The sequence below is a fragment of the Pelophylax lessonae genome (genome assembly GCF_965119305.1).
Source record: "Pelophylax lessonae genome assembly, chromosome: 7".
NCBI lineage: Eukaryota > Metazoa > Chordata > Amphibia > Anura > Ranidae > Pelophylax > Pelophylax lessonae.
Window position 1 is genome coordinate 286807440 of NC_138774.1, and position 24360 is coordinate 286831799.

At 42.1% G+C, this 24360-nt stretch overlaps 1 protein-coding gene across 1 annotated transcript in view; it reads right to left on the reverse strand.

Annotated features, from left to right (window-relative positions):
• LOC309559980 (cyclic nucleotide-gated channel alpha-2-like) overlaps positions 1-14536 on the reverse strand; it is a gene marked incomplete at its 3' end in the record, with an annotated part of 34597 nt that extends 20061 nt beyond the window's left edge. The window contains exons 1-3 of the mRNA XM_082263463.1: positions 14234-14536; positions 3422-3579; positions 1490-1600 (exon numbers count right to left, since the gene is read on the reverse strand). Of these exons, the coding sequence (XP_082119589.1) occupies positions 1490-1600; positions 3422-3534 (224 nt within the window). The 5' untranslated portion in view covers positions 3535-3579; positions 14234-14536. The remainder of the gene's footprint in view (positions 1-1489; positions 1601-3421; positions 3580-14233) is intronic.
• Between the last annotated feature and the right edge of the window lie 9824 nt (positions 14537-24360).

The following is a 24360-nucleotide window of genomic DNA, read 5'->3' on the forward strand; positions in this document are numbered from 1 at the left end:
TAGCGTTTTTCTTTTAGGCCAAAAAAGTAAAATTTTGGTCTCATCTGACCAGAGAACCTTCTTCTACATGTTTGCTGTGTCCCCCACACGGCTTCTCACAAACTGCAAATAGGACTTCTTGTGGCTTTCTTTCACCAATGGCTTTCTTCTTGCCACTCTTCCATAAAGGGCAGATTTGTGGAGTGCACGACTAATAGTTGTCCTGTGGACAGATTCTCCCACCTGAGCTGTGGATCTCTGCAGCTCCTCCAGAGTTACCATGGGCTTCTTGGCTGCTTCTCTGATGAATGCTCTCCTTGCCCGGCCGGTCAGTTTAGGTGGACGAACATGTCTTGGTAGGGTTGCAGTTGTGCCATACTCTTCCCATTTTCGGGGTGATGGATTGTACAGCGCTCCGTGAGATGTTCAAAGCTTGGGATATTTTTTTTATAACATAACCCTGCTTTACACTTCTCCACAACTTTATCTCTGACCAGTCTGGTGTGTTCCTTGGCCTTCATGATGCTGTTTGTTCACTAAGGTCCTCTAACAAACCTCTGAGGACTTCAACAAACAGCTGTATTTATATTGAGATTAAATGACACACAGATGGTTACTAATTACTAATTAGGTGACTTCTGAAGGCAATTGGTTCCACTAGATTTTAGTTAGGGGCATCAGAGTAAAGGGGGCTGAATACAAATGCAACCCACACTTTTCAGATATTATTTGTAAAAGAATGTTGAAAACCATTTATCATTTTCCCTCCACTTCACAATTATGTGCCACTTTCAGGGCCGGCCCTACCATGGGTCCCACTGGGTCCATTGTACCCAGACAGCACTTGGAGAGGGGCAGCAAACTGACTCCCAAGATTTTTTTTCCAGCAGTTTTGTGTGTCATCAGTTTGTGGCGCGTAATGGGTGGCATTTCCCCCATCTCATACTGCCGCCGTAGTGCAAATGGATGAGTATGAGGGGGTGGAGCGTCTCCTCTGGGGAACATCCCTCACGTGATTGTGGTGTGCGCAATGACGTCAGACATCAGCGCACTCCATCTCACGCAGGGCAGGCTGGATCTTCTAGAGTGGTGGGCGCAGCAGACACAGGAGTGACAGAAGGACTGAGGACAGACAGTGAGTGATAAGAGAGAGAGAGATAACAGCATATATAATTATTTCAAAATGTTATATTTATATAAAATAATGGATGTGGGGGCCTTTTGGTGGACGTGATTTATTTGGGGGTGTTGGGGGGGGGGGGGGAGAAGCATTTAATTCTTGGACACAAGCAGCACAATGTCTTGGGCCAGCACTGGCCACTTTGTGTTGGTCTATCACATAAAATCTCAATAAAATACATTTACGTTTTTGGTTGTAACATGACAAAATGTGGAAAATTGCAATGGGTATGAATACTTTTTCAAGGCACTGTAAGTGTTTTTTTTTTTTTTTTAACAACCTTACCAATACACAGAGTTTATAATGTATATTATCATTCCTGATTCTTACCTGGACAGAGCACCCCTCCCTCTAAAAGATGCCTGTGACACCAAATCACCATTATCTTGGGAAATAACTCTTTGCAGCTCAGAAGATGTGTCATCGCACACCGATAAAGTCCTAAAGGACATAAAACAAAAGAACAGAAGATGTAGCGATATTGTTATCAGTTGATTTGTACACTGAATTGAGTTAATAAATAACTATTTAGTAAAAAGTGTAATTTTATTAAATAATATGACACCACTTAGTAGATTAAAGGATTAGCGTGCTTTCATATAGCTGTTGATGTTCAAGAGACGGTTGCAGAGAAGTCTATGACCATCCGCTGCCTAGGTGTAGTCAGGGACATTAAACATTGAGTCATGAATTGGCCACCAGGTTCGGATAATTGTGCTTCCCCTGGGGAAATTTTCATCCATGGAGCTAGGCAGGCAGCATATTTTGTAACCTTATTTTTTTACATTTCTTGTTCATTTGGCAATAACTTGGTCATCAATTAAGATAACAAAGTAATATACAGTAAATTATATCATATTTTTTTTAGGACAAACAATGCTTTCTTTTCTGGTTATTATACAATCAGAAGATAAAAAAATGTAACGAAACTTTAAAAAAAATAAATAAAAAATTCTGCTTTGGTCAATGTTTTTTGTTTTTTGAAATTTTGCACTTTTTTAAAAAAAATATGACATTAAAAACATAACAAAAAAAAAAAAAAATATATATATATATATAAGACGCACTTCCGGTTGCGGACGTAACGTCATTTCCGGTTGGGAACTTCCTGTATGTGGAACGCACGCTACGAGCGGCGCCACTCGCTTTGTTTGATACATGCTTTTTTAACCTTTTTATCCTGTAAGTATTGAATCGTTTTTTGGGGAAATAAAATATACCTACGTACTTCACGATGTATGGCCCTTTTTTCTTTTAATGGTGATATCGGAGACGATTTCAATTTGGAGGTCACATCGGAGGAACCCCACATCAGATCCTGGGCAAATGTGCAATAATACCAAGGGCTTTTTTACAATCGCAATCCGGTGAGTGGGGAACCAAGAGGTCACCTTCACCTTATAAGCACCTTTATTCACTTGGCACTTTGGCACCTATTGGATCATCAATAAGGACTTTTTTCACCAAATTATTTATTTATGCACTTTAATCTTCTCACTTGAAAACTATACTGAATTTTTTTTTTATCATGCACTTTATATAATTATTGCAGTTATTTTATGCACTTAATGTGATTGATACATTATATTATGATTTCTTGTATGATATAGATTGGTTCTATCATAATTTTATAATTTTATATTTTCACTAATTTATTGCTAGCGCTGCATAAATTTGTTTTATTCATATATATATATATATACGGTTAAATATAAATTATAAGAAAAATAGACCTAAACAAAAAAATCAGCGGAGAAAAACATTAGCTAAGGAGATAAGGGGAAGAAGGAGTTAGACCCCTTTCACACAGGTGGACCCTCCATTGTCCGCTATGGAGTGGCAGGAGTCAACAGACATGTGTCTATTGACACCCACTGACATCCAATCCTGTCCGCTAAAGGAAGACAGATGGGGAACTTTCCCATCCGTCTAGCGGATCGGATTGGATGGCCGCCAAGTGTAAATGGACAAGTGGTCTATTTACATCCAAACGCCCATAGAGGACAGCAGGCTGTGTCTGTGTCACAGACAAGCCATCCGCCTGCTCAGCGGACAGATTCTCCACTAAGCAGATGGACTCCGCCATATAAAAGGGCCCCTAATTGTGGCTGAATAGAATAGTAAACTAAGCTCATCCCTTTGATCTTCAGATGAATGAAACAGAGTAAATACGAAAGTAACAATGTTAAATTGTATCTTTGTGTTTTATGTCTGAACAATATTTATGAACAGGGTGCCAGAAAATTTAGATAGTTTACTCACCTACTGCCACAGTTGTCTGTGGATTCCTGCTCATTTTCACTTGGTGTCCTAATGGCTGACCGCGGGTGTAAGTTGGGGGACGAGTTTTTTTGAAGATTTGTCTGGCCAGTCATCCTCCATGGGAGCGTTCAGAGAACATCAGTACATGGGACAGCCTCCTGCTGGGAGGAGAATAATGTTCGTTTTCATAGTATAGTTTTTTTTTAACCATTTATAATACCTGATAATGTTATTTTGGTTATTGATACATGCTATTGGATTGAATCACAGGAGTCCCTATTTGTGGTTCCCTATCTACAGTCTCCTCTCAAGTCTCCTTGATGTCTTATATTTTTTGCTGTAATGTTCATAATACAACACTAAATCATTTCCTTTCCTTCTCCCTTTCCCCTGCTTCCTTCTCTTTCCTTTCCTTTTTTTTTCTCTTTCCTCTCCTTTCCTTCTTTTTCCTTTCCATTCCCTCTCCCTACTCCCTTTCCTTTCCTTCTACCTGCTCCTTTCTCTTTCCTTTCTTTCTCCCTTCTTATTTTCCTTTCCTTTCCTTCTACCTGCTCCCTTCTCCTACCTTTCTTTCTCCCTTCTTCTTTTTCTTTCCTTTCCTACTTACTGCCCTTTCCTTTTCATTCCTTCTCCCTGCTCCCTTCTTTTTCATTTCCTTTCTTTCTCCGTTCTTCCTTTCCTCTCCTTTCCTTTCCTCTCCTTTCATTTCCTTTCCTTGCCTTTCCTTCTCCCTTCTTCCTTTCCTTTCCTTTCCCCCGCTCCCATCAATTTCCTCTCAAACATCTTCTCTTTATTTTCCCTTTCCTTTTCCTTCTTCCTAAAACAACATTAAAAAAATATTGTTTCATCTTTTGTGAATAGAAAGTATTCTATATTATTCGCTTTCCTTTCTTTCTCCCTTCTTCCTTTCCTTTCTATTCCACCTCCCTTCTCCCTTTTCTTTCATTTTCCCTTCTGCCTTTCCTTTCCCTTTTCCTTTTTTTTTTATTTTCCTTCTCCCTTCTCTTTCCTTTCCTTCCACCTGCTCCCTTCTCTTTCCTTTCTTTCTCCCTTTTTCTTTTCCTTTCCTTTCCATCTTACTGCACTTTCCTTTCCATTACTTCTCCCTGCTCCCTTCTTTTTCATTTCCTTTCCTTTCCTCTCCTTTCCTTCTCCCTTCTTATTTACCTTTCCTTTCTTTGCCTTTCCTTCTCTTTCCTTCTCCCTTTCCTTTCCCCTGCTCCCATCAATTTCCTCTCATACATCTTCTCTTTATTTTCCCTTTCCTAAAACAACATTAAAAAAATATTGTTTTATCTTTTGTGAATAGAAAGTATTCTATATTATTCGCTTTCCTTTCTTTCTCCCTTCTTCCTTTCCTTTCTATTCCACCTCCCTGCTCCCTTTTCTTTCATTTTCCCTTCTGCCTTTCCTTTCCCTTTTTTTTTATTTTCCTTCTCCCTTCTCTTTCCTTTCCTTCTACCTGCTCCCTTCTCTTTCCTTTCCTTCTACCTGCTCCCTTCTCTTTCCTTTCTTTCTTTCTCTCTTATTATTTTCCTTTCCTTCCGTTCTCCCTTCTTTTCTTTTCCTTTCCTTTTCTTTCCTTCTTACTGCTCTTTCCTTTCAATTCATTCTCCCTACCACCTTCTCTTCTACGTGCTACCTTCTCTTTCCTTTCTTTCGCCCTTCTTCCTTTCCTTTCCTTGCCTTTCCTTTCTTCCTTGCCTTTCCTTTCTCCTGCTCCCCTAAATTTCTCCTGCTCCCCTAAATTTCCTCTTATAAGTCTATATCCCTAATAACTTAGTTTGAGTCTCAGTAGAGTTTGGTTCTTTTATTCACATTGATGGACCAATGACCAGATGGACAGAGAAGATACAACACTTTGAAAACACATCAGATCTCAATGGGGAAAAATATCATGGTATGGACTGGGTAATGTGTTAGGATCTATACTGGTATGGACTGGGTAATGTGTTAGGATCTATACTGGTATGGACTGGGTAATGTGTTAGGATCTATACTGGTATGGACTGGGTGATGTGTTAGGATCTATACTGGTATGGACTGGGTAATGTGTTAGGATCTATACTGGTATGGACTGGGTAATATGTTAGGATCTATACTGGTATGGACTGGGTAATGTGTTGGGATCTATACTGGTATGGACTGGGTAATGTGTTAGGATCTATACTGGTATGGACTGGGTAATATGTTAGGATCTATACTGGTATGGACTGGGTAATGTGTTAGGATCTATACTGGTATGGACTGGGTAATGTGTTAGGATCTATACTGGTATGGACTGGGTAATGTGTTAGGATCTATACTGGTATGGACTGGGTAATATGTTAGGATCTATACTGGTATGGACTGGGTAATGTGTTAGGATCTATACTGGTATGGACTGGGTAATGTGTTAGGATCTATACTTGTATGGCTAATCCATTTTGCTGAAATTTCATTTCAGCAACTCAGAATGGTCCTCAGTAGTTTGTATGGCCCCCACATGCTTGTATGCATACCTGACAACATCGGGGCATACTCCTAATGAGACGACGAATGGTGTCCTGGAGTATTTCCTCCCAGATCTGGACCAGGGCATCACTGAGCTCCTGAACAGCATGGGGCTGACCGCCACAGAATATGTACTTGCGGCGGTCGGCAAGCGGTTAACTGACCAGATCAATATCCCAGGAGTTTATTTGGCTTGATGCTGTACTCTGATTAAAAGGGTTCCTTTAATTTTTTTGAGCAATGTATATACAGTATCTCACAAAAGTGAGTACACCCCTCACATTTTTGTAAATATTTTATTTTACCTTTCTATGTGACAACACTGAAGAAATGACACTTTGCTACAATGTAAAGTAGTGAGTGTAGAGCTTGTATAACAGTGTAAATGTGCTGTCCCCTCAAAATAACTCAACACACAGCCATTAATGTCTAAACCTCTGGCAACAAAAGTGAGTACAATACTAAGTGAAAATGTTCAAATTGGGCCCAATTAGCCATTTTCCCTCCCCGGTGTCATGTGACTCGCTGGTATTACAAGGTCTCAGGTGTGAATGAGGAGCAGGTGTGTTAAATTTGGTGTTATCGCTCTCACTCTCTCATACTGGTCACCGGAAGTTCAACATGGCACCTCATGGCAAAGAACTCTCTGAGGATCTGAAAAAAAAAGAATTGTTGCTCTACATAAAGATGGCCTAGGCTATAAGAAGATTGCCAAGACCCTGAAACTGAGCTGCAGCACGGTGGCCAAGATCATACAGCAGTTTAACAGGACAGGTTCCACTCAGAACAGGCCTCACCATGGTCGACCAAAGAAGTTGAGAGCACATGCTCAGCTTCGTATCCAGAGGTTGTCTTTGGGAAATAGACGTATGAGTGCTGCCAGCATTGCTGCAGAGGTTGAAGGAGTGGGGGGGGTCAGCCTGTCAGTGCTCAGACCATACGCCGCACACTGCATCAAATTGGTCTGCATGGCTGTTGTTGCAGAAGGAAGCCTCTTCTAAAAATGATGCACAAGAAAGCCTGCAAACAGTTTGCTGAAGACAGCCAGACTAAGAAATTGGATTACTGGAACCATGTCCTGTGGTCTGATGAGACCAAGATAAACCTATTTGGCTCAGATGGTGTGTGTGGCGGCAACCAGGAGTACAAAGACAAGTGTGTCTTGCCTACAGTCAAGCATGGTGGTGGGATGGTCATTATCTGGGGCTGCATGAGTGCTGCCGGCACTGGGGAGCTACAGTTCACTGAGGGAACCATGAATGCCAACATGTACTGTGACATACTAAAGCGGAGCATGATCTCCTCCCTTCAGAGACTGGGCCACAGGGCAGTATTCCAGCGTGATAACGACCCCAAACACACCTCCAAGATGACCACTGCCTTGCTAAAGAAGATGAGGGTAAAGGTGATGGACTGGCCAAGCATGTCTTCAGACCTAAACTGTATTGAGCATCTGTGGGGCATCCTCAAACAGAAGGTGGAGGAGCGCAAGGTCTCTAACATCCACCAGCTCTGTGATGTCATCATGGAGGAGTGGAAGAGGACTCCAATGGCAACCTGTGAAGCTCTGGTGAACTCCATGCCCAAGAGGGTTAAGGCAGTGCTGGAAAATAATGGTGGCCACATAAGATATTGACACTTTGGGCCCAATTTGGACATTTTCACTTAGGGGTGTACTAAACTGCTAGCAACATAGCGGTTTAGACATTAATGGCTGTGTGTTGAGTTATTTTGAGGGGACAGCAAATTTACACTGTTATACAAGCTGTACACTCACTACTTTACATTGTAGCAAAGTGTCATTTCTTCAGTGTTGTCACCTGAAAAGATAGAATAAAATATTTACAAAATGTGAGACACGGTGTGTATATATATATATATATATATATATATATATATATATATACACGTATATATATATATATATATATATATATATATATATATATAATCCTCCAGCAGATGGCAGTGCTGCAGTTTGTATGTTGAAGGATTCCGAGGACGATTAAATTTCTGCCCTATGGTGGCCATGCACGCTTCTGTTAATAATAGATTATTTTCCAATTGATCTCTTCTGATAGGAATAGCCAATCTAGAGTTGACACCCCCTTTGATAGATATGCCACAGACAAGAAAATGGCTTTCGATCAATGGTCAAGATACAATCTTACAATCTCAATTTATTGATTGTATCCTGTTTCCACCAAGAATTCTTCTAATCTGATTGATTGAAATACAATCGTGTTGATGAACAAAGTATCTTGGAGCTTCCAATCGACGCCAAGCAATTAATGATTTTTCTCACTGGCTGATAGACTCTGATATAAATCGATCGGAAGAAAAGTTATGGCTGTTCAATTGTTCGCAGATTTGATTGTTTTGATAGCATTACACATTGATTGGATGATATAATTGAAGCGCTCATGGCCACCATTAGCTATGAGAAGTAGTCATGAGATGGACTCAAAGGATTGGTTCACATGGGTTTTGGTATCAATGCGATCGAACGCCAACATTTGCAAAGCCCTAACATGCGTTTGTGATGTGTTCAGTGAGCAATTATCAAATGTTTCTGGTACTATTGTGTCTGTAAACCCAATCTCTAAAATCTCATAGAAGCTTTCAAAAGTCATTTTATTTTATTTTTTTCAATCTGCAGCTTTCATTAAATGATCCCTGGTGATCCTGCCATGAAGCTATTTGTTCAGGCACCTCCCATTATAGGATGACAACGCTCTGTCCCTATCTCTAAATTGTGCTCTTGCGTTGTCACCCTGGTGATCCTACCATGAAGGTCTTCATTCAGGCACTTCCTTTTATAGGGTGATAACTCTCTGTCCCTTTCTCTTAATTGTGCTTGTGGGTTTCCACCCTAAAGATCCTGCCATAGGGGCCTTGTTCAGGCACTTCCTGTTATAGTGTGACAACGCTCAGTCCCCATCTCTAAATTGTGCTCCTTTGTTGTCACCTTGGTGATTCCGCCATGAATGTACTCATTCGGGCACTTCCTTTTATAGGGTGAAAACTCCCTGTCCCTTTCTCTAAATTGTGCTGTTGGATTGTCACCCTGAAGATCCTTCCATGAAGGTCCTTGTTCAGGCACTTCCTGGTAAAGGGTGACAACGTTTGATCCCCTCCTCTAACTTGTGCTCCTGTGTTGTCACCCTGGTGATCCTGCCACAAAGGTCTTTGTTCAGGCACTTTCTGTTAAAGGGTGACAACTTTCTGTCCCTTTCTCTAAATTGTGCTCTTGCATTGTCTCCCTGAAGATCCTGCCATGAAGGTCCATGTTCAGGCACTTGATTTTATAGGGTGACAAAACTCTGTCCCCTTCTCTTAATTGTTCTCTTGGGTTGTCACCCTGAAGATCTGTCCATAAGGGTCCTTGTTCAGGCACTTCCTGGTATAGGGTGACAACAACACATTCCCCGTCTCTAAATTGTGCTCCTGTGTTGCCACCGTGAAGATCCTGCCATGAAGGTCCTTGTTCAGGCACTTCATTTTATAGGGTGACAACACTCTGTCCCTTTCTCTTAATTGTTCTCTTGGGTTGTCACCCTAAAGATCCTGCCATGAAGGTCCTTGTTCAGGCACTTCCTATTATAGGGTGACAATGCTCTGTCCCTGTCTCCCATGTGTTCTCCTGTGTTGTCACTCTGTCACACAGACTTCAGAGGGAGACTTCATGTGGCCATTCCAAAACATATTTTTGACAGGCATGGTACATCAGGAAAACATTCAATCAAGTTGTATCCAATCAGACAGGCCTTTGCACCACTTAGATCTAAGAAAGATTGTTCAGTCACATTTGTAATAGGTGGTAAAAATGTATTAAAATTTAAAATGTATAAAAAAATAAAATTGTATATACACTGCTCAAAATAAAAAATAAAGGAACACTTTTTATTCTGAGTGAAACATTAAGTCAATTAAACGTCTGGGATATTAATCTGGTCAGTTGAGTAGCAGAGGGGGTTGGTAATCAGTTTCAGCTGCTTTAGCGTTAATTAAATTACCAACAGGTACACTAGATGGGCAACAATGAGACAACCTCCAAGACAGGAATGGGTGGAGGCCACTGATTTTTTTTTCCCTACTCATCTTTTCTGACTGTTTTTCACTAGTTTTGCATTTGGCTGGGGTCAGTGTCACTACTGGTAGCATGAGGAGATACCTGGACCCTATAGAGGTTGCACAGGCAGTCCCAACTCCTCCAGGATGTCACATCAATACGTGTCATTGCCAGAAGGTTTGCTGTGTCTCCCAGCACAGTCTCAGGAGCATGGAGGAGATTCTAGGAGACAGACAGTTACTCTTGGAGAACTAGACAGGGCCATAGAAGGTCCTTAACCCATCAGCAGGACCGGTATCTGCTCCTTTGTGCAAGGAGGAACAGGATGAGCACTGCCAGAGCCCTACAAAATGATCTCCAGCAGGCCACTGGTGTGAATGTCTCTGACCAAACAATCAGAAGCAGACTTCATGAGGATGGCCTGAGGGCCCGACGTCCTCTAGTGCACTCTGTGCTCACTACCCAGCACCGTAAAGCTGGATTGGCATTCGCCATTGAACACCAGAATTGGGAGGTCTGCCACTGGCACCCTGTGCTTCTCACAGATGAGAGCAGGTTCACCCTGAGCACATGTGACAGACGTGAAAGGGTCTGGAGAAGCCGTGGAGAACGTTATGCTGCCTGTAACATCGTTCAGCAGGACCGGTTTGGTGATGGGTCAGTGATGGTCTGGGGAGGAATATCCATGGAGGGACGCACAGACCTCTACAGGTTAGACAATGGCACCCTGACTGCCATTAGGTATCAGAATGAAATCCTTGGACCCATTGTCAGACCCTACACTGGTGCAGTGGCTCCTGGGTTCCTCCTGGTGCATGACAATGCCCGACCTCATGTGGCGAGAGTATACAGCCAGTTCCTGGAAGGTGAAGGATTTGATACCATTGAATGGCCCCCACACTCACCTGACCTAAATCCAATAGAACACCTCTGGGACATTATGTTTAGGTCCATCCGATGCCACCAGGTTGCACCTCTGTCTGTTGAGGAGCTCAGTGATGTCCTGGTCCAGATCTGGGAGGAAATACCCCAGGACACCATCCAATGTCTCATTAGGAGCATGCCCCGACGTTGTCAGGCATGCATAGAAGCACGTGGGGGCCGTATAAACTATGGAGTACCATTTTGAGTTACTGCAATGAAATTTCAGCAAAGTGGACTCGCCTGCTGCATCATTATTTCACTTTGATTTTCGGGGTCTTTGAATTCAGCCCTTTGTAGGGTGATAATTTTATTTCCATGAAACAATGTGGCATCCTTTTGTTCCTAACACATTACCCAGTCCATACCAGTATAGATCCTAACACATTACTCAGTCCATACCAGTATAGACACTAACACATTACCCAGTCCATACCAGTATAAATCCTAACACATTACCCAGTCCATACCAGTATAGATCCTAACACATTACCCAGTCCATATCAGTATAGATCCTAACACATTACCTAGTCCATACTGGACAATTTGTCCCCATTGAGATCTGATGTGTTTTAAAAGTGTTCCTTTAATTTTTTGGGCAGTGTGTATCAGGGCCGTCTTTAACACAGGGCAAAAGGGGCAGCTGCCCCCGGGCCCAGTCATTGCTGTGGGGCCAAAAGCAGCCACCCCTTGAGCCTGCACTGCCCACAAAAAGTTGACAAGTGGATTTGAGAGGGCCCAAGAAAATGTTTGCCCGGGGTCCAATCAATATTAAAGATGGCCCTGGTGTGTATATACAGTATCTCACAAAAGTAAGTACATCCCTCACATTTTTGTAAATATTTTATTCTATCTTTTTATGTGACAACACTGAAGAAATGACACTGTGCTACAATGTAAAGTAGTGAGTGTACAGCTTGTATAACAGTGTAAATTTGCTGTCCCCTCAAAATAACTCAACACACAGCCATTAATGTCTAAACCGCTGGCAACAAAAGTCAGTACACCCCTAAGTGAAAATGTCCAAATTGGGCCCAAAGTGTCAATATTTTGTGTGGCCACCATTATTTTCCAGCACTGCCTTAACCCTCTTGGGCATGGAGTTCACCAGAGCTTCACAGGTTGTCACTGGAGTCCTCTTCCACTCCTCCATGATGACATCACAGAGCTGGTGGATGTTAGAGACCTTGCGCTCCTCCACCTTCTGTTTGAGGATGCCCCACAGAGGCTCAATAAGGTTTAGGTCTGGAGACACGCTTGGCCAGTTCATCACCTTTACCATCAGCTTCTTTAGCAAGGCAGGGGTCGTCTTGGAGGTGTGTTTGGGGTCGTTATCATGTTGGAATACTGCCCTGTGGCCCAGTCTTCCGAAGGGAGGGGATCATGCTCTGCTTCAGTATGTCACAGTACATGTTGGCATTCATGGTAACCTCAATGAACTGCAGCTCCCCAGTGCCGGCAGCACTCATGCAGCTCCAGACCATGACACTCCCACCACCATGCTTGACTGTAGGCAAGACACACTTGTCTTTGTACTCCTCACCTGGTTGCCGCCACACACACTTGACACAATCTAAACCAAATAAGTTTATCTTGGTCTCATCAGACCACAGGACATGGTTCCAGCAATACATGGCCTTAGTCTGCTTGTCTTCACCAAACTGCAGGCTTTCTTTCATCATCTTTGGAAGAGGCTTCCTTCTGGGACGACAGCCATGCAGACCAATTTGATGCAGTGTGCGGCATATGGTCTGAGCACTGACAGGCTGACCCCCCACCCCTTCAACCTCTGCAGCAATGCTGGCAGCACTCATACATCTATTTCCCTAAGACAACCTCTGGATACGAAGCTGAGCACGTGCACTTAACTTCTTTGGTCAACCATGGTGAGGCCTGTTCTGAATGGACCTGTCCTATTAAACCACTCTATGGTCGTGGCCACCCTGCTGCAGCTCAGTTTCAAGGTCTTGGCAATCTTCTAATAGCCTAGGCCATCTTTATGTAGAGCAACAATTCTTTTTTTCAGATCCTCAGAGAGTTCTTTGCCATGAGGTGCCATGTTGAACTTCCAGTGACCAGTATGAGAGAGTGAGATCGATAACACCAAATTTAACACACCTGCTCCCCGTTCACACCTGAGACCTTGTAACACTAACGAGTCACATGACACCGGGGAGGGAAAATGGCTAAAGACTTTTTTACTCAGGGGTGTACTCACTTTTGTTGCCAGTGGTTTAGACGTTAATGGCTGTGTGTTGAGTTATTTTGAGGGGACAGCAAATTTACACTGTTATACAAGCTGTACACTCACTACTTTACATTGTAGCAAAGTGTCATTTCTTCAGTGTTGTCACATGAAAAGATAGAATAAAATATTTACAAAAATGTGAGGCATGTACTTACTTTTGTGAGATACTGTATATACACACCAGGGCCATCTTTAATATTGATTGGACCCCGGGCAAACATTTTCTTGGGCCCTCTCAAATCCACTTGTCAACTATATAGTAAAAATATAAAATGTATCTAAACTTTCTTAAATGTATCAAAATGTATAAAAAATGTAATTATAATTATTATATATAAAATGTATATATAATTTAACAAATGTAAAACGTAGTCATAATAAAAAAATATAAATAAACAATTTTTTAAATGTATCAAAATGTGTAAAAAAAATAATACTTATTATATATAAATTATAAAATGTATAAAAAAATTTAACAAAATGTAAAACATATAAAATAAAGTTTAAATTTATATCAAAATCTCAATAAAAAATGTAGTGGCTGCATTCGTGTTCTTTTATTTTCCTTTGATGATCCTGCCAGTAACACACTTCCTGTTTTAGGGTGACAACACCCACTCATTGTATCAACAGGGAAGCAGTGTTGTCACCTTAGCCTGCTCTTCTGATTTGGACCACTAAAGTATATCTAAACTTGTCCAGACACAATACACTCCCACACACACCTGTTATACGGATCATAAAGCTCTCGTTATGTGACCATAACGCACATTCCCCATAACATATGTGAACAGGCCCTTAAAGTGTATCCAAACATTTGTTTTTGTGCATTGCATTGTGTAATGTAGACATTTTTATAAAATGTAGTCCTATGGTGTAAACAGGACACAATTGTTTCTCCGGTATCCATGCTTTGAGCCTGTATTGGTAAACGCAGGCTCAATGCACCTGACATGAATGAGCATTTAGCTACACAAGAACTACGTCTGACCTAACACATTATGAATGTATCCGGACATTTTTGCTCAGGAAGACTATCCACCACCATTACTGCGCCAACTCACACCACTAAACTCACCTTCATGCCGTCTCATTACTTGCCGTTGCCTGGTCCTCGGGGATGACGGTTATGGGTTTATCCATAAGATTTCCAAAAATAATCATAATAGAAAAATTGTGTCGGGGTCTAAGCTGTATCGTTCTCCGTTTCCAGGATGTGATCTTTCCATGTATTCTTTTCATTGATACATTCGATTCTGCACTACAGCTCTCCTAGGGGAACCTCCTGGCATTGGTTCACATCATTTGGCCGTCCCACCATTGGGTTTGTTCGGCATTTCAGATCGTCCTTTTCATCTTTCAACCTTTGTGATCATGCCGACTGTTCATTATTCGTGGCTCTGATGTTTTTTTTCCTCGCTCTCACCTTCCCTCCACCTTTCTCCTGTTTGTTTTCATGTTAATGAAGGAGACTAATTACTCTCTAGAGTCCGTAATACCACACCTAGAGGCTCAGCTTCACAACGTAATGGCACAGTGTAACCATGATTAGATCTACCTCTTCTACAGAGATCCTAGGTAGGTTTGGCCATACACAAGCAGAATTTTGTTTGCAAAAGAATTAATTCATTTCATTTTCTAATACAGGGGTCTCCAAACTTTCAAAACAAATGGCCAGTTTACTGCCCTTCAAAATTTAGAGGGGCAAGACTGTGACCAATACGAGTAGAGAAAGCCCTGGCAGGAGTAAATAATGCCATATGCAGCGGGAGTAAAACAAATGACATCACTGGTGTCAGTGAGAGTAATAGTGCCCCATCCTCGGTGTTAATTGTAAAAATAGTGCCCCATCAATGGTGTCAGTGGGAGTAATATTGCCCCATCATTGGTATCAGTGGGAGGAATAGTGCCCCATCATTGGTGTCAGTGGGAGGAATAGTGCCCCATCAATGGTGTCAGTGGGAGTAATAGTGCCCCATCATTGGTATCAGTGGGAGGAATAGTGTTCCATCATTGGTATCAGTGGGAGGAATAGTGTCCCATCATTAGCATCAGTGGGAGGAATACTGCCCCATCATTGGTATCAGTGGGAGGAATAGTGCCCTATCATTGGTGTCAGTGGGGGGGAATAATATCCCATCATTAGCATCAGTGGGAGGAATACTGCCCCATCATTGGTATCAGTGGGAGGAATAGTGCCTTATCATTGGTATCAGTGGGAGGAATAGTGACCCATCATTGGTATCAGTGGGAGGAATAGTGCCCCATCATTGGTGTCAGTGGAAGGAATAGTGCCCCATCATTGGTGTCAGTGGGAGGAATAGTGCTCCATCATTGGTTTCAGTGGGAGGAATAGTGCCCCATCATTGGTGTCAGTGGGAGGAATAGAGTCCCATCATTGGTATCAGTGGGAGGAATAGTGTCCCATCATTGGTATCAGTGGAGGAATAGTGCCCCATCATTGGTGTCAGTGGGAGGAATAGTGCCCCATCATTGGTGTCAGTGGAGGAATAGTGCTCCATCATTGGTATCAAAATTTTTTACAAATAAATTATCTGAAAAGTGTGGCGTGCATTTGTATTCAGACCCCCTGAGTCAATAATTTGTAGAACTGCCTTCCTCTGCAATTACATATGCAAATCTTTTTGGGTATGTCTCCGCCAGCTTTGTACATCTAGAGAGTGAAATTGTTGCCCACTCTTCTTTGAAAAATAACTCAAGCTCTGTCAGATTGGATGGAGAGCGTCTGTGAACAGCAATTTTCAAGTCTTGCCACAGATTCTCAAATGGATTTAGGTCTGAACTTTGACTTGGCCATTCTAACAAATGAATATGCTTTGATCTAAACCTTTATATTGTAGCTCTGGCTGTATGTTTAGGGTCATTGTCCTGCTGGAAGGTGAACCTTCACCCTAGTCTCAAGTCTTTTGCAGACTCTAACAGGTTTTCTTCTAAGATTGCCCTGTATTTGGCTCCATCCATCTTCCCATCAACTCTGACCAGCTAGGACCAAGGATATGCCCAATGGGGGTGGAACATCAAGCTGTCCTGGTTTAACAAGACCACCCACCAATGTTGCAGGAAGAATAAACCTCGGAAAGGGATTGGGCCAGACCAAATCCAACTCCAAAAAGATTATGCCAAATAAAAAGTTAAGAATTTTCGTGCTCCAAGGAGCTGAGGTTGCTCTAGAAAAGGGTCTGCCCAACCTGGAGTTAGTCTTTTATTAGACAGGCTCACTTCATCAGATGAAAAAAAAGGAAGGGCAAATACTCACCTATGGGTAGTCCCTTGAGAACGTCTTCTAGGACAAAACATGTCAGGGTGGAGCATGTATAGACGTCATTATGCTGCTGGACTGAGCAGTGGCTGGGTTGTTTGTTTTGCTCATATTCTTTGCTGTTTAATGTGATTACCTCTCTTTATTGCTATTAAAATGTTAAAAAGGTTTTAACACTATGGAGCTTGTTGTTTGTTTTCTATGGTGTAATCCTGATACATGCTAAGTGAAGGTACTGGCTGCAGCTGAATTCCCTTTATCTCTGCTGGCGTACAGTGTGAACTGACCTCCTGAAGCTTTGAGGTCTGTTCATCTGGTAAGAGGCTGTCATTTTATATATTATTGGTGGAGTCGCAATGGATTTTGAAGAAGCTTTCACTGGATCACAACTATATTGAATAGGTTGGACTTAAATAAACATTTTGTTGCACTTAAGAACCCAATCCTTATCAGCCAAGAGCAAGTCATTCATCCTGAACACCTTTTTAATTATACCCATAAAAGAAAGCACACAGGACTCCAGTTTTTTGCTTTGACATGCAAATCAATGAGCTGTTATGTTCTACGTTGACATTATGATTGCTACAAGATTATATTGTGCAACACAAAGAACAACAAAATCCACAGCTCTGGTAGGATCATGGGACGATCTCCGGCCAAGGGAGGAAAGACACCAGAAGGGGCATATCAAAATACAGAAACCTCTCTATGACTGTTCGAGCTCTACCTTATTGTAGTTCTCCTCTGCTGACTTAGCTGGAATCCCCAGGGAGGTAATCAAATATGGTTGAGTCCCACGTCTTGCATCTCCTGCCAAATAGAAACAAAACAAATTGTGTAGGAACTGCAGCCAAAATCCACTGGGAACTCCTTTGGCATTGTTGTAAGCTGAAAGGATACATTCGTATCTCTGGAGGATGGTTCACCTGTATTGCTATGGAGAATATTAGGGAGACAATGACTCAGGCCTAAACACATACTGTTTAGTGAAAATTTTGCAGGACTGCCAAACAGCAAGTCAGATAGAGGAGTTTTAGTTGAGTGTAATTCCGGCAGGAAGAGTGGGTATACCTGAAGACTAGGACAGAAGTTGACATTTAGATGCCAATTTATTGAAAGGTTTCAGGTTTGGCAGACCCTCCTGGAGCAATTTCGGCTGCTTAGGCCACCTGCCCTTTATTATTTTCTTTTCTTTTTTTAATTATTTATATGCCTTTTTTGGAGTTGTCTTTTGGTCCAACCCAACAACTTCCCAGAGTCTTCTTCTTCCTGCAGCTGTGGTAGGTGTTCGTTATTTAAGAGAATGCAGCGAACGCCACCTATGTAGTGATGTGGGTGCTTTTCCCTGCACTTGTAGGGTGACAGCCCGGTTATGTATATTGCAAAAAATGGTTGGGGAGATGCAAAGGCAGGACAGGCTCTCCCCCACCAACTGTGCACCCTTCCCCCCACCACAGCGCCCAAGGCAGGAACCTTTTCTGCATCTACCTTGTTCTTGTGTATGTGCAGTCTAATTTCTAATAGTTTGGCCTTCTGAGACACACACCAATACAAAATATAGATGCAAATTTTTCCCATATTTGCTTCTTACTTTAGCACAAAAAAGGGTCAGTTTACTTCAGACTTTGGGGGAGGGATTGTTGGACTGTGATCAGTGGAAGTAGAAAATGCCCTGGGTGTCAGTGGGAGTGGGCAATGCTTCATGCTTGGTAATCAGTGGGAGTAAAAAAATTACATAGTACCTGTGGTCAGTAGGAGGAGGAATAGTGCCCCATCATTGGTATCAGTGAGAGAAATAATGCCTCATCATTGGTGTCAGTGGGGGGAATAGTGCCCCATCATTGGTATCAGTGGGAGGAATAGTGTCCCATCATTGGTATCAGTGGGAGAAATAGTGCCCCATCATTGGTGTCAGTGGGGGGAATAGTGCCCCATCATTGGTATCAGTGGGAGGAATAGAGCCTCATCATTGGTGTCAGTAGGAGAAATAGTGCCCATCATTGGTATCAGTGGGATGAATAATACCCCATCACTGGTATTAGTGGGAGGAATAGTGCCCCATCATTGGTGTTTGTGGGAAGAATAGTGCCCCATTATTGGTGTCTGTGGGAGGAACAGTGCCCCATCATTGGTGTCAGTGGGAGGAATGGTGCCCCATCATTGGTGTCAGTGGGTGGAATAGTGCCCCATCATTGGTGTATGTGGGAAGAATAGTGCCCCATCTTTGGTGTCAATGGAAGGAATAGTGCCCCATCATTGATATCAGTAAGAGGAATAGTACCCCAGCATTGGTGTCAGTCGGAGAAATGGTGTCCATCATTGGTATCAGTGGGAGGAATAGTGTTCCATCATTAGTATCAGTTGGAGGAATAGTGTCCCATCATTGGTAACAGTGGGAGGAATAGTGTCCCATCATTGGTATCAGTGGAAGGAATAGTCCCCCATCATTGGTATCAGTGGGAGGAATAGTGCCCCATCATTGGTGTCAGTGGGAGGAATAATACCCCATCATTGGTGTCAGTAGGAGAAATAGTGCCCATCATTGATATCAGTGGGATGAATAATACCCCATCACTGGTATTAGTGGGAGGAATAGTGCCCCGTCATTGGTGTTTGTGGGAAGAATAGTGCCCCATTATTGGTGTCTGTGGGAAGAACAGTGCCCCATCATTGGTGTCAGTGGCAGGAATGGTGCCCCATCATTGGTGTCAGTGGGTGGAATAGTGCCCCATCATTGGTGTATGTGGGAAGAATAGTGCCCCATCGTTGGTGTCAATGGAAGGAATAGTGCCCCATCATTGATATCAGTAAGAGGAATAGTACCCCTGCATTGGTGTCAGTCGGAGAAATGGTGTCCATCATTGGTATCAGTGGGAGGAATAGTGTTCCATCATTAGTATCAGTTGGAGGAATAGTGTCCCATTATTGGTATCAGTGGTAGGAATAGTGTCCCATCATTGGTGTCAGTGGAAGGAATAGTACCCCATCATTGGTATCAGTGGGATGAAATGGTGTCCCATCATTGGTGTCAGCGGGATGAATAGTGCCCCCATCATTGGTGTCAGCGGGATGAATAGTGCCCCATCACTGGCATAAGTGGAAGTAATAGTGCCCCAAGGGTCGGATAAAGGCAAGCAAAGGACTGCAGTTTGGGGACTACTACTTCAGCAGAATCTAAGCAAGGCAATTATAAATCTGACACCCCTAACAGATCTTGTTCTTTCAGTGTACATATATATATTATATTATACACACAGCTCATGAATCATTCCGCTCTCACAGGAATGTAGCAAAGGACACTTTTAAAACTCGCATTACTTAATAAGGCTCTCGGGGAGAATCAGGCATAACAACTTGCACAGTGAATGTTCGCAACTTTAAATATGTAAATAATGGAAAAACAAGCTTATATTACATTATTTAGAGCTGAAAAACCGAAAGTCCAGGTAAACCCTAACTGGAGTACATATAGTTTGCTAAAGCACTGTGTACCCTAAACAATAGGCTGTAACTCCGCCCCTGTCAACAGGGCTAAAATACAATGCAAGAAATTATGAAATTACTAAAAAAAAAAAAAATTTTAACAGGTAAAAAAAAAAATGATTTAATACATAAAAAATAATAATTTTCCTTCAAAATAATCTGTTTAATTATTCTTGTCTTGTTTTGGGGGCTGTAACTCTGTCCACATCACCAGGGCTCAAATGCAACACAAGAAAGTAAGAAATTACTAAAAATTATTTTCTTCCTTAACAGGTAAAAAAATATGCTTTTTGAATACATAGAAAACAGTTTTACTTCAGAAGAATCGATTAATTTATTCTTGTCTTCTTTTGGGGGCCGTGACCCTTCGTCAGGGCTAAAATGTAACACAAAAAAAAAAAAAAAGAATTGATAATTATTTTTAATAGATAAAAAAATATATATATTAAAAGATACAAACTTCTTTCATGTTAAAAGTTTTTTTTTAATCCATTCATTATTTCTTGTCTTGCATTTTAGCCCTGATGCTGGAAGCGGCTTTACAGCCCCTCCCCAAAATGCGTTGAATTTGTAAACTCTTTGTCAATAGATTAAACTTGTATCTGGATTTGAATATTATAATGTGATGCTTCAATTCTAGATTCATTCAGCAATAAAAACCGGACGGTGGTTCTAACACTTTCTTACTGTACCCAATATTAAAAAAAAAAAAAAAAGAATTGTGTTTAGATGAGCTTTAAAATGATAGGGCTAAAAAAAGAGAGTATTGGTTTGTGTCCTGCCAAAATAAATGACTACCTATTTGGAGGGAAAAGTACAGATTTGGATCTCTTTGTAAAAATTTGGCTCAGGCATTTGCACAGCCAATGCAAATAATCATTGTAATGTGTCTTTATTCAATGTAATGAATGGTCAATGGTCAGCGCCATCTAGTGGTTATAATTCAGTATTTTTATTAAATATCTCAATTTAGAAAAATTCCACATTATGGCCACTAGATGGTGCTGACTATCATAGCAAAGAAACATATCAGACACCTTACAAGGATTATTTGCAATGGTTGTGTAAATGCTGAGGCATTTGCACAGCCATTTTTTTCTATAAATAAACCCCATTGAACTTATTTTTGTCTTTCAGCTTATCTCCCTGATCAATCATTTCAAAATTACTGCAGCAAACGTTGCCAAGTTCTACATGGCACTTTACTTTTCCATTCCAAACACTTTGGGTTAGATTAAAGCATCATGTTAATTTGCATTGTAATTACCCAAGCGAAGCAAATTGCTGGCTGTCAATCTGTCTTGTGTTTCATCTATTCTGTAATACATCAAAAAGCAAATAGAAAGCGCATCGGCATCTTGATATACCATCAATGAAACTGAATTAAATAAAAACGATGGGTACTTACAAAGGATCTTCATAACAATTCTTGTCACATAAAATCCTCCAGACCGACTGAATGTCTTCTTTGCCCCATATGTGTAGTCTGTGGCTATTTGGTGGCTCCAGCTTTGGTAGCCAGTAATGGTGCATCTGGCCCATACGTGAAGTCTGTGGCTATTTGGTGGCTCCAGCTTTGGTAGCCAGTAATGGTGCATCTGGCCCATACGTGAAGTCTGTGGCTATTTGGTGGCTCCAGCTTTGGTAGCCAGTAATGGTGCATCTGGCCCATACGTGAAGTCTGTGGCTATTTGGTGGCTCCAGCTTTGGTAGCCAGTAATGGTGCATCTGGCCCATACGGGAAGTCTGTGGCTATTTGGTGGCTCCAGCTTTGGTAGCCAGTAATGATGCATCTGGCCCATACGGGAAGTCTGTGGCTATTTGGTGGCTCCAGCTATGGTAGCCAGTAATGGTGCATCTGGTTCTAGCACTTCAGTCTCTCTTTACTTGTGTAGTCAGACCTCAAAGGATTAGTTCACCTTTAATGGGCATTTCCCAAAAAAATTCCCATATATTCCAGCATCCCCAGATCCCTACATAGCACTTCTCCACTGTTCAATTGGTTGCTCCTGTCCCCCTACATACATGTAGGCTGTGTGCAGCCTGTCCAAAAAAAAATAACTCCCTGGTAGCTCCCTCCCCCTCCTTCTAGTATTTTGATTTCCAAGAGGAACTGGCCCATCCAGTACCAATTCACCAGTAAGAAGAGAGAAGGTATTGCCTTATATATGCAGTTCAGTTTTGGGCACCAGTTCTCAAAAAGGATATTGGGGAACTGGAGAAAGTGCAGAGAAGAGCAACCAAACTGATAAGAGGCATGGAGGAGCTCAGCTATGAGGAAAGATTAGATGAACTGAATTTATTCTCTCTTGAGAAGAGGAGATAAGGGGGGATATGATCAACATGTATACATACATAAGGAGTCCATATAGTGAACTTGGTGTTGTTATTCACTTTAAGGTCATCACAGAGGATAAGGGGGCACTCTTTACATCTAGAGGAAAACAGATTTCGTCTCCAAATACAGAAAGGTTTTTTCATCGTAAGAGCTGTGAAAATGTGGAATAGACTCCCTCAAGAGGTGGTGAATGACTCCCTCCAGATGTGGTGAATAGACTCCCTCCAGAGGTGGTGAATAGACTCCCTCCAGAGGTGGTTCTGGCCAGATCAGTAGATTGCTTTAAAAAAGGCCTGGATTCTTTCCTAACTGTACATAATATAACTGGGTACTAATATTTATAGGTGAAGTTGATCCAGGGAATATCCGATTGCCTCTCGGGGGATCAGGAAGGATTTTTTTTCCCCTACTGTAGCTAATTGGATCATGCTTTGCTGGGGTTTTTGCCTTCCTCTGGATCAACTGCGGGTACAGGATTGTGTATATGGGATTGTATGTTTGGGTTTTCTTTTTTTTTTTTTTTTTGGTTGAGCCAGATGGACTTGTGCCTTTTTCAACCTGACTAACTATGTAGGTGTGACCCCAGCATGGAGATCCCAGTGGGGTGTGACCCTATCATGAAGAAAAACAGAAAAGCACCTCTGAGTGTAGACTTATTAATGTAGCAAATAATTAAAAGACAAATGGCAACTCACAGAAGCCAGAAACCTTCAGGCTATTTGGGATAGTGCAGTAATATGGGTCCTCCCGGTGAGATGTCAGTCCATTCTACACGATCCGACAGCCGGGGGGGGGGGGGGGATTGGGGTAACCGTGGTCTGTAGGAGAAGATGATGCCGGCAGTCTCCTATTTACTTCTGAGTCTCAGGCGGAGGCTGTGAAGAGACGCACAATGCAGGGAGAAGCGTGTGATGTCACCGGGGAGCTAAGGCAACACGACGCAATTTCTGAGCGTGAGCGAAGCTCTAACTGAGCATGTGTGCTCTTTCTTCAGGTGTAAGATAGTCACTATCTTCTTGGTGTACGTATGACCCCATCATAGAGAGACACAGTATGGGTGTGACCCTAAGTATAGAGACCGCAGTGTAGCTGTAACCCCATCATGGAGACTTTGGTGTAGGTATGACCCCATCATAAGGAGACCCAATGTACGTGTGATACCAATTCTAGAGATCCCAGTGTAGGTGTGAACCCATCATGGAGACCCCAGTGTAGCTGTGACCCCATAATGGAGACCTTGGTGTATGTATGACCCCCATCATAGAGAGACACAGTATAGGTGTGACCCTAAGTATAGAGGTCCCAGTGTATGTGTGTGACCCCATCATGGAGACCCCAGTTTAGCTTTGACCCCATCATGGAAACCCTGGTGTAGGTATGACCCCTTCATAGAGATCCCAGTGTAGGTGTGAACCCATCATGGAGACCCCAGTGTAGCTGTGACCCCATAATGGAGACCTTGGTGTATGTATGACCCCATCACAGAGAGACACAGTATAGGTGTGACCCTAAGTATAGAGGTCCCAGTTTATGTGTGTGACCCCATCATGGAGACCCCAGTTTAGCTTTGACCTCATCATGGAAACCCTGGTGTAGGTATGACCCCTTCATAGAGATACCAGTGTAAATGTGACGCCCCACCTGCCACATTTCTCCCAGGTTCATTAAAGTAGGTGTAAACTCTAATTGGATGACATATAGATTTTGGAGTGTGTCTGTTGGAATTTTCTGAATAGCAAAAAGAACATTTGTTCGGTAAGGTACTGATACTGATGTTGAACGAGAAGACCTGGCTTGGAATCAGCTTTCCATTTCATCCCAAAGATGTTCAGTAGGGTTTAGATCACGGCTCTGTGCAGAACACTTGAGTTCTTCCATATCAAACTGGTTAAACCATGTCAAAACTCTTCAGTAGAGTTGATGTTGGGGCTTTGTGCAGACCAATAATTTGGAGGAGGGTCCTCATAATTTTGGCCATATAGTGCATCTCTATTCTTTGACATACATCTATAGGTTGAAATGTAAGAGAATTATTAATTAACAAAAAAATTCCACCTATATTTTTGGACCAGGAAGTGTAATCAAAGTTTGACCCACGAAAAAC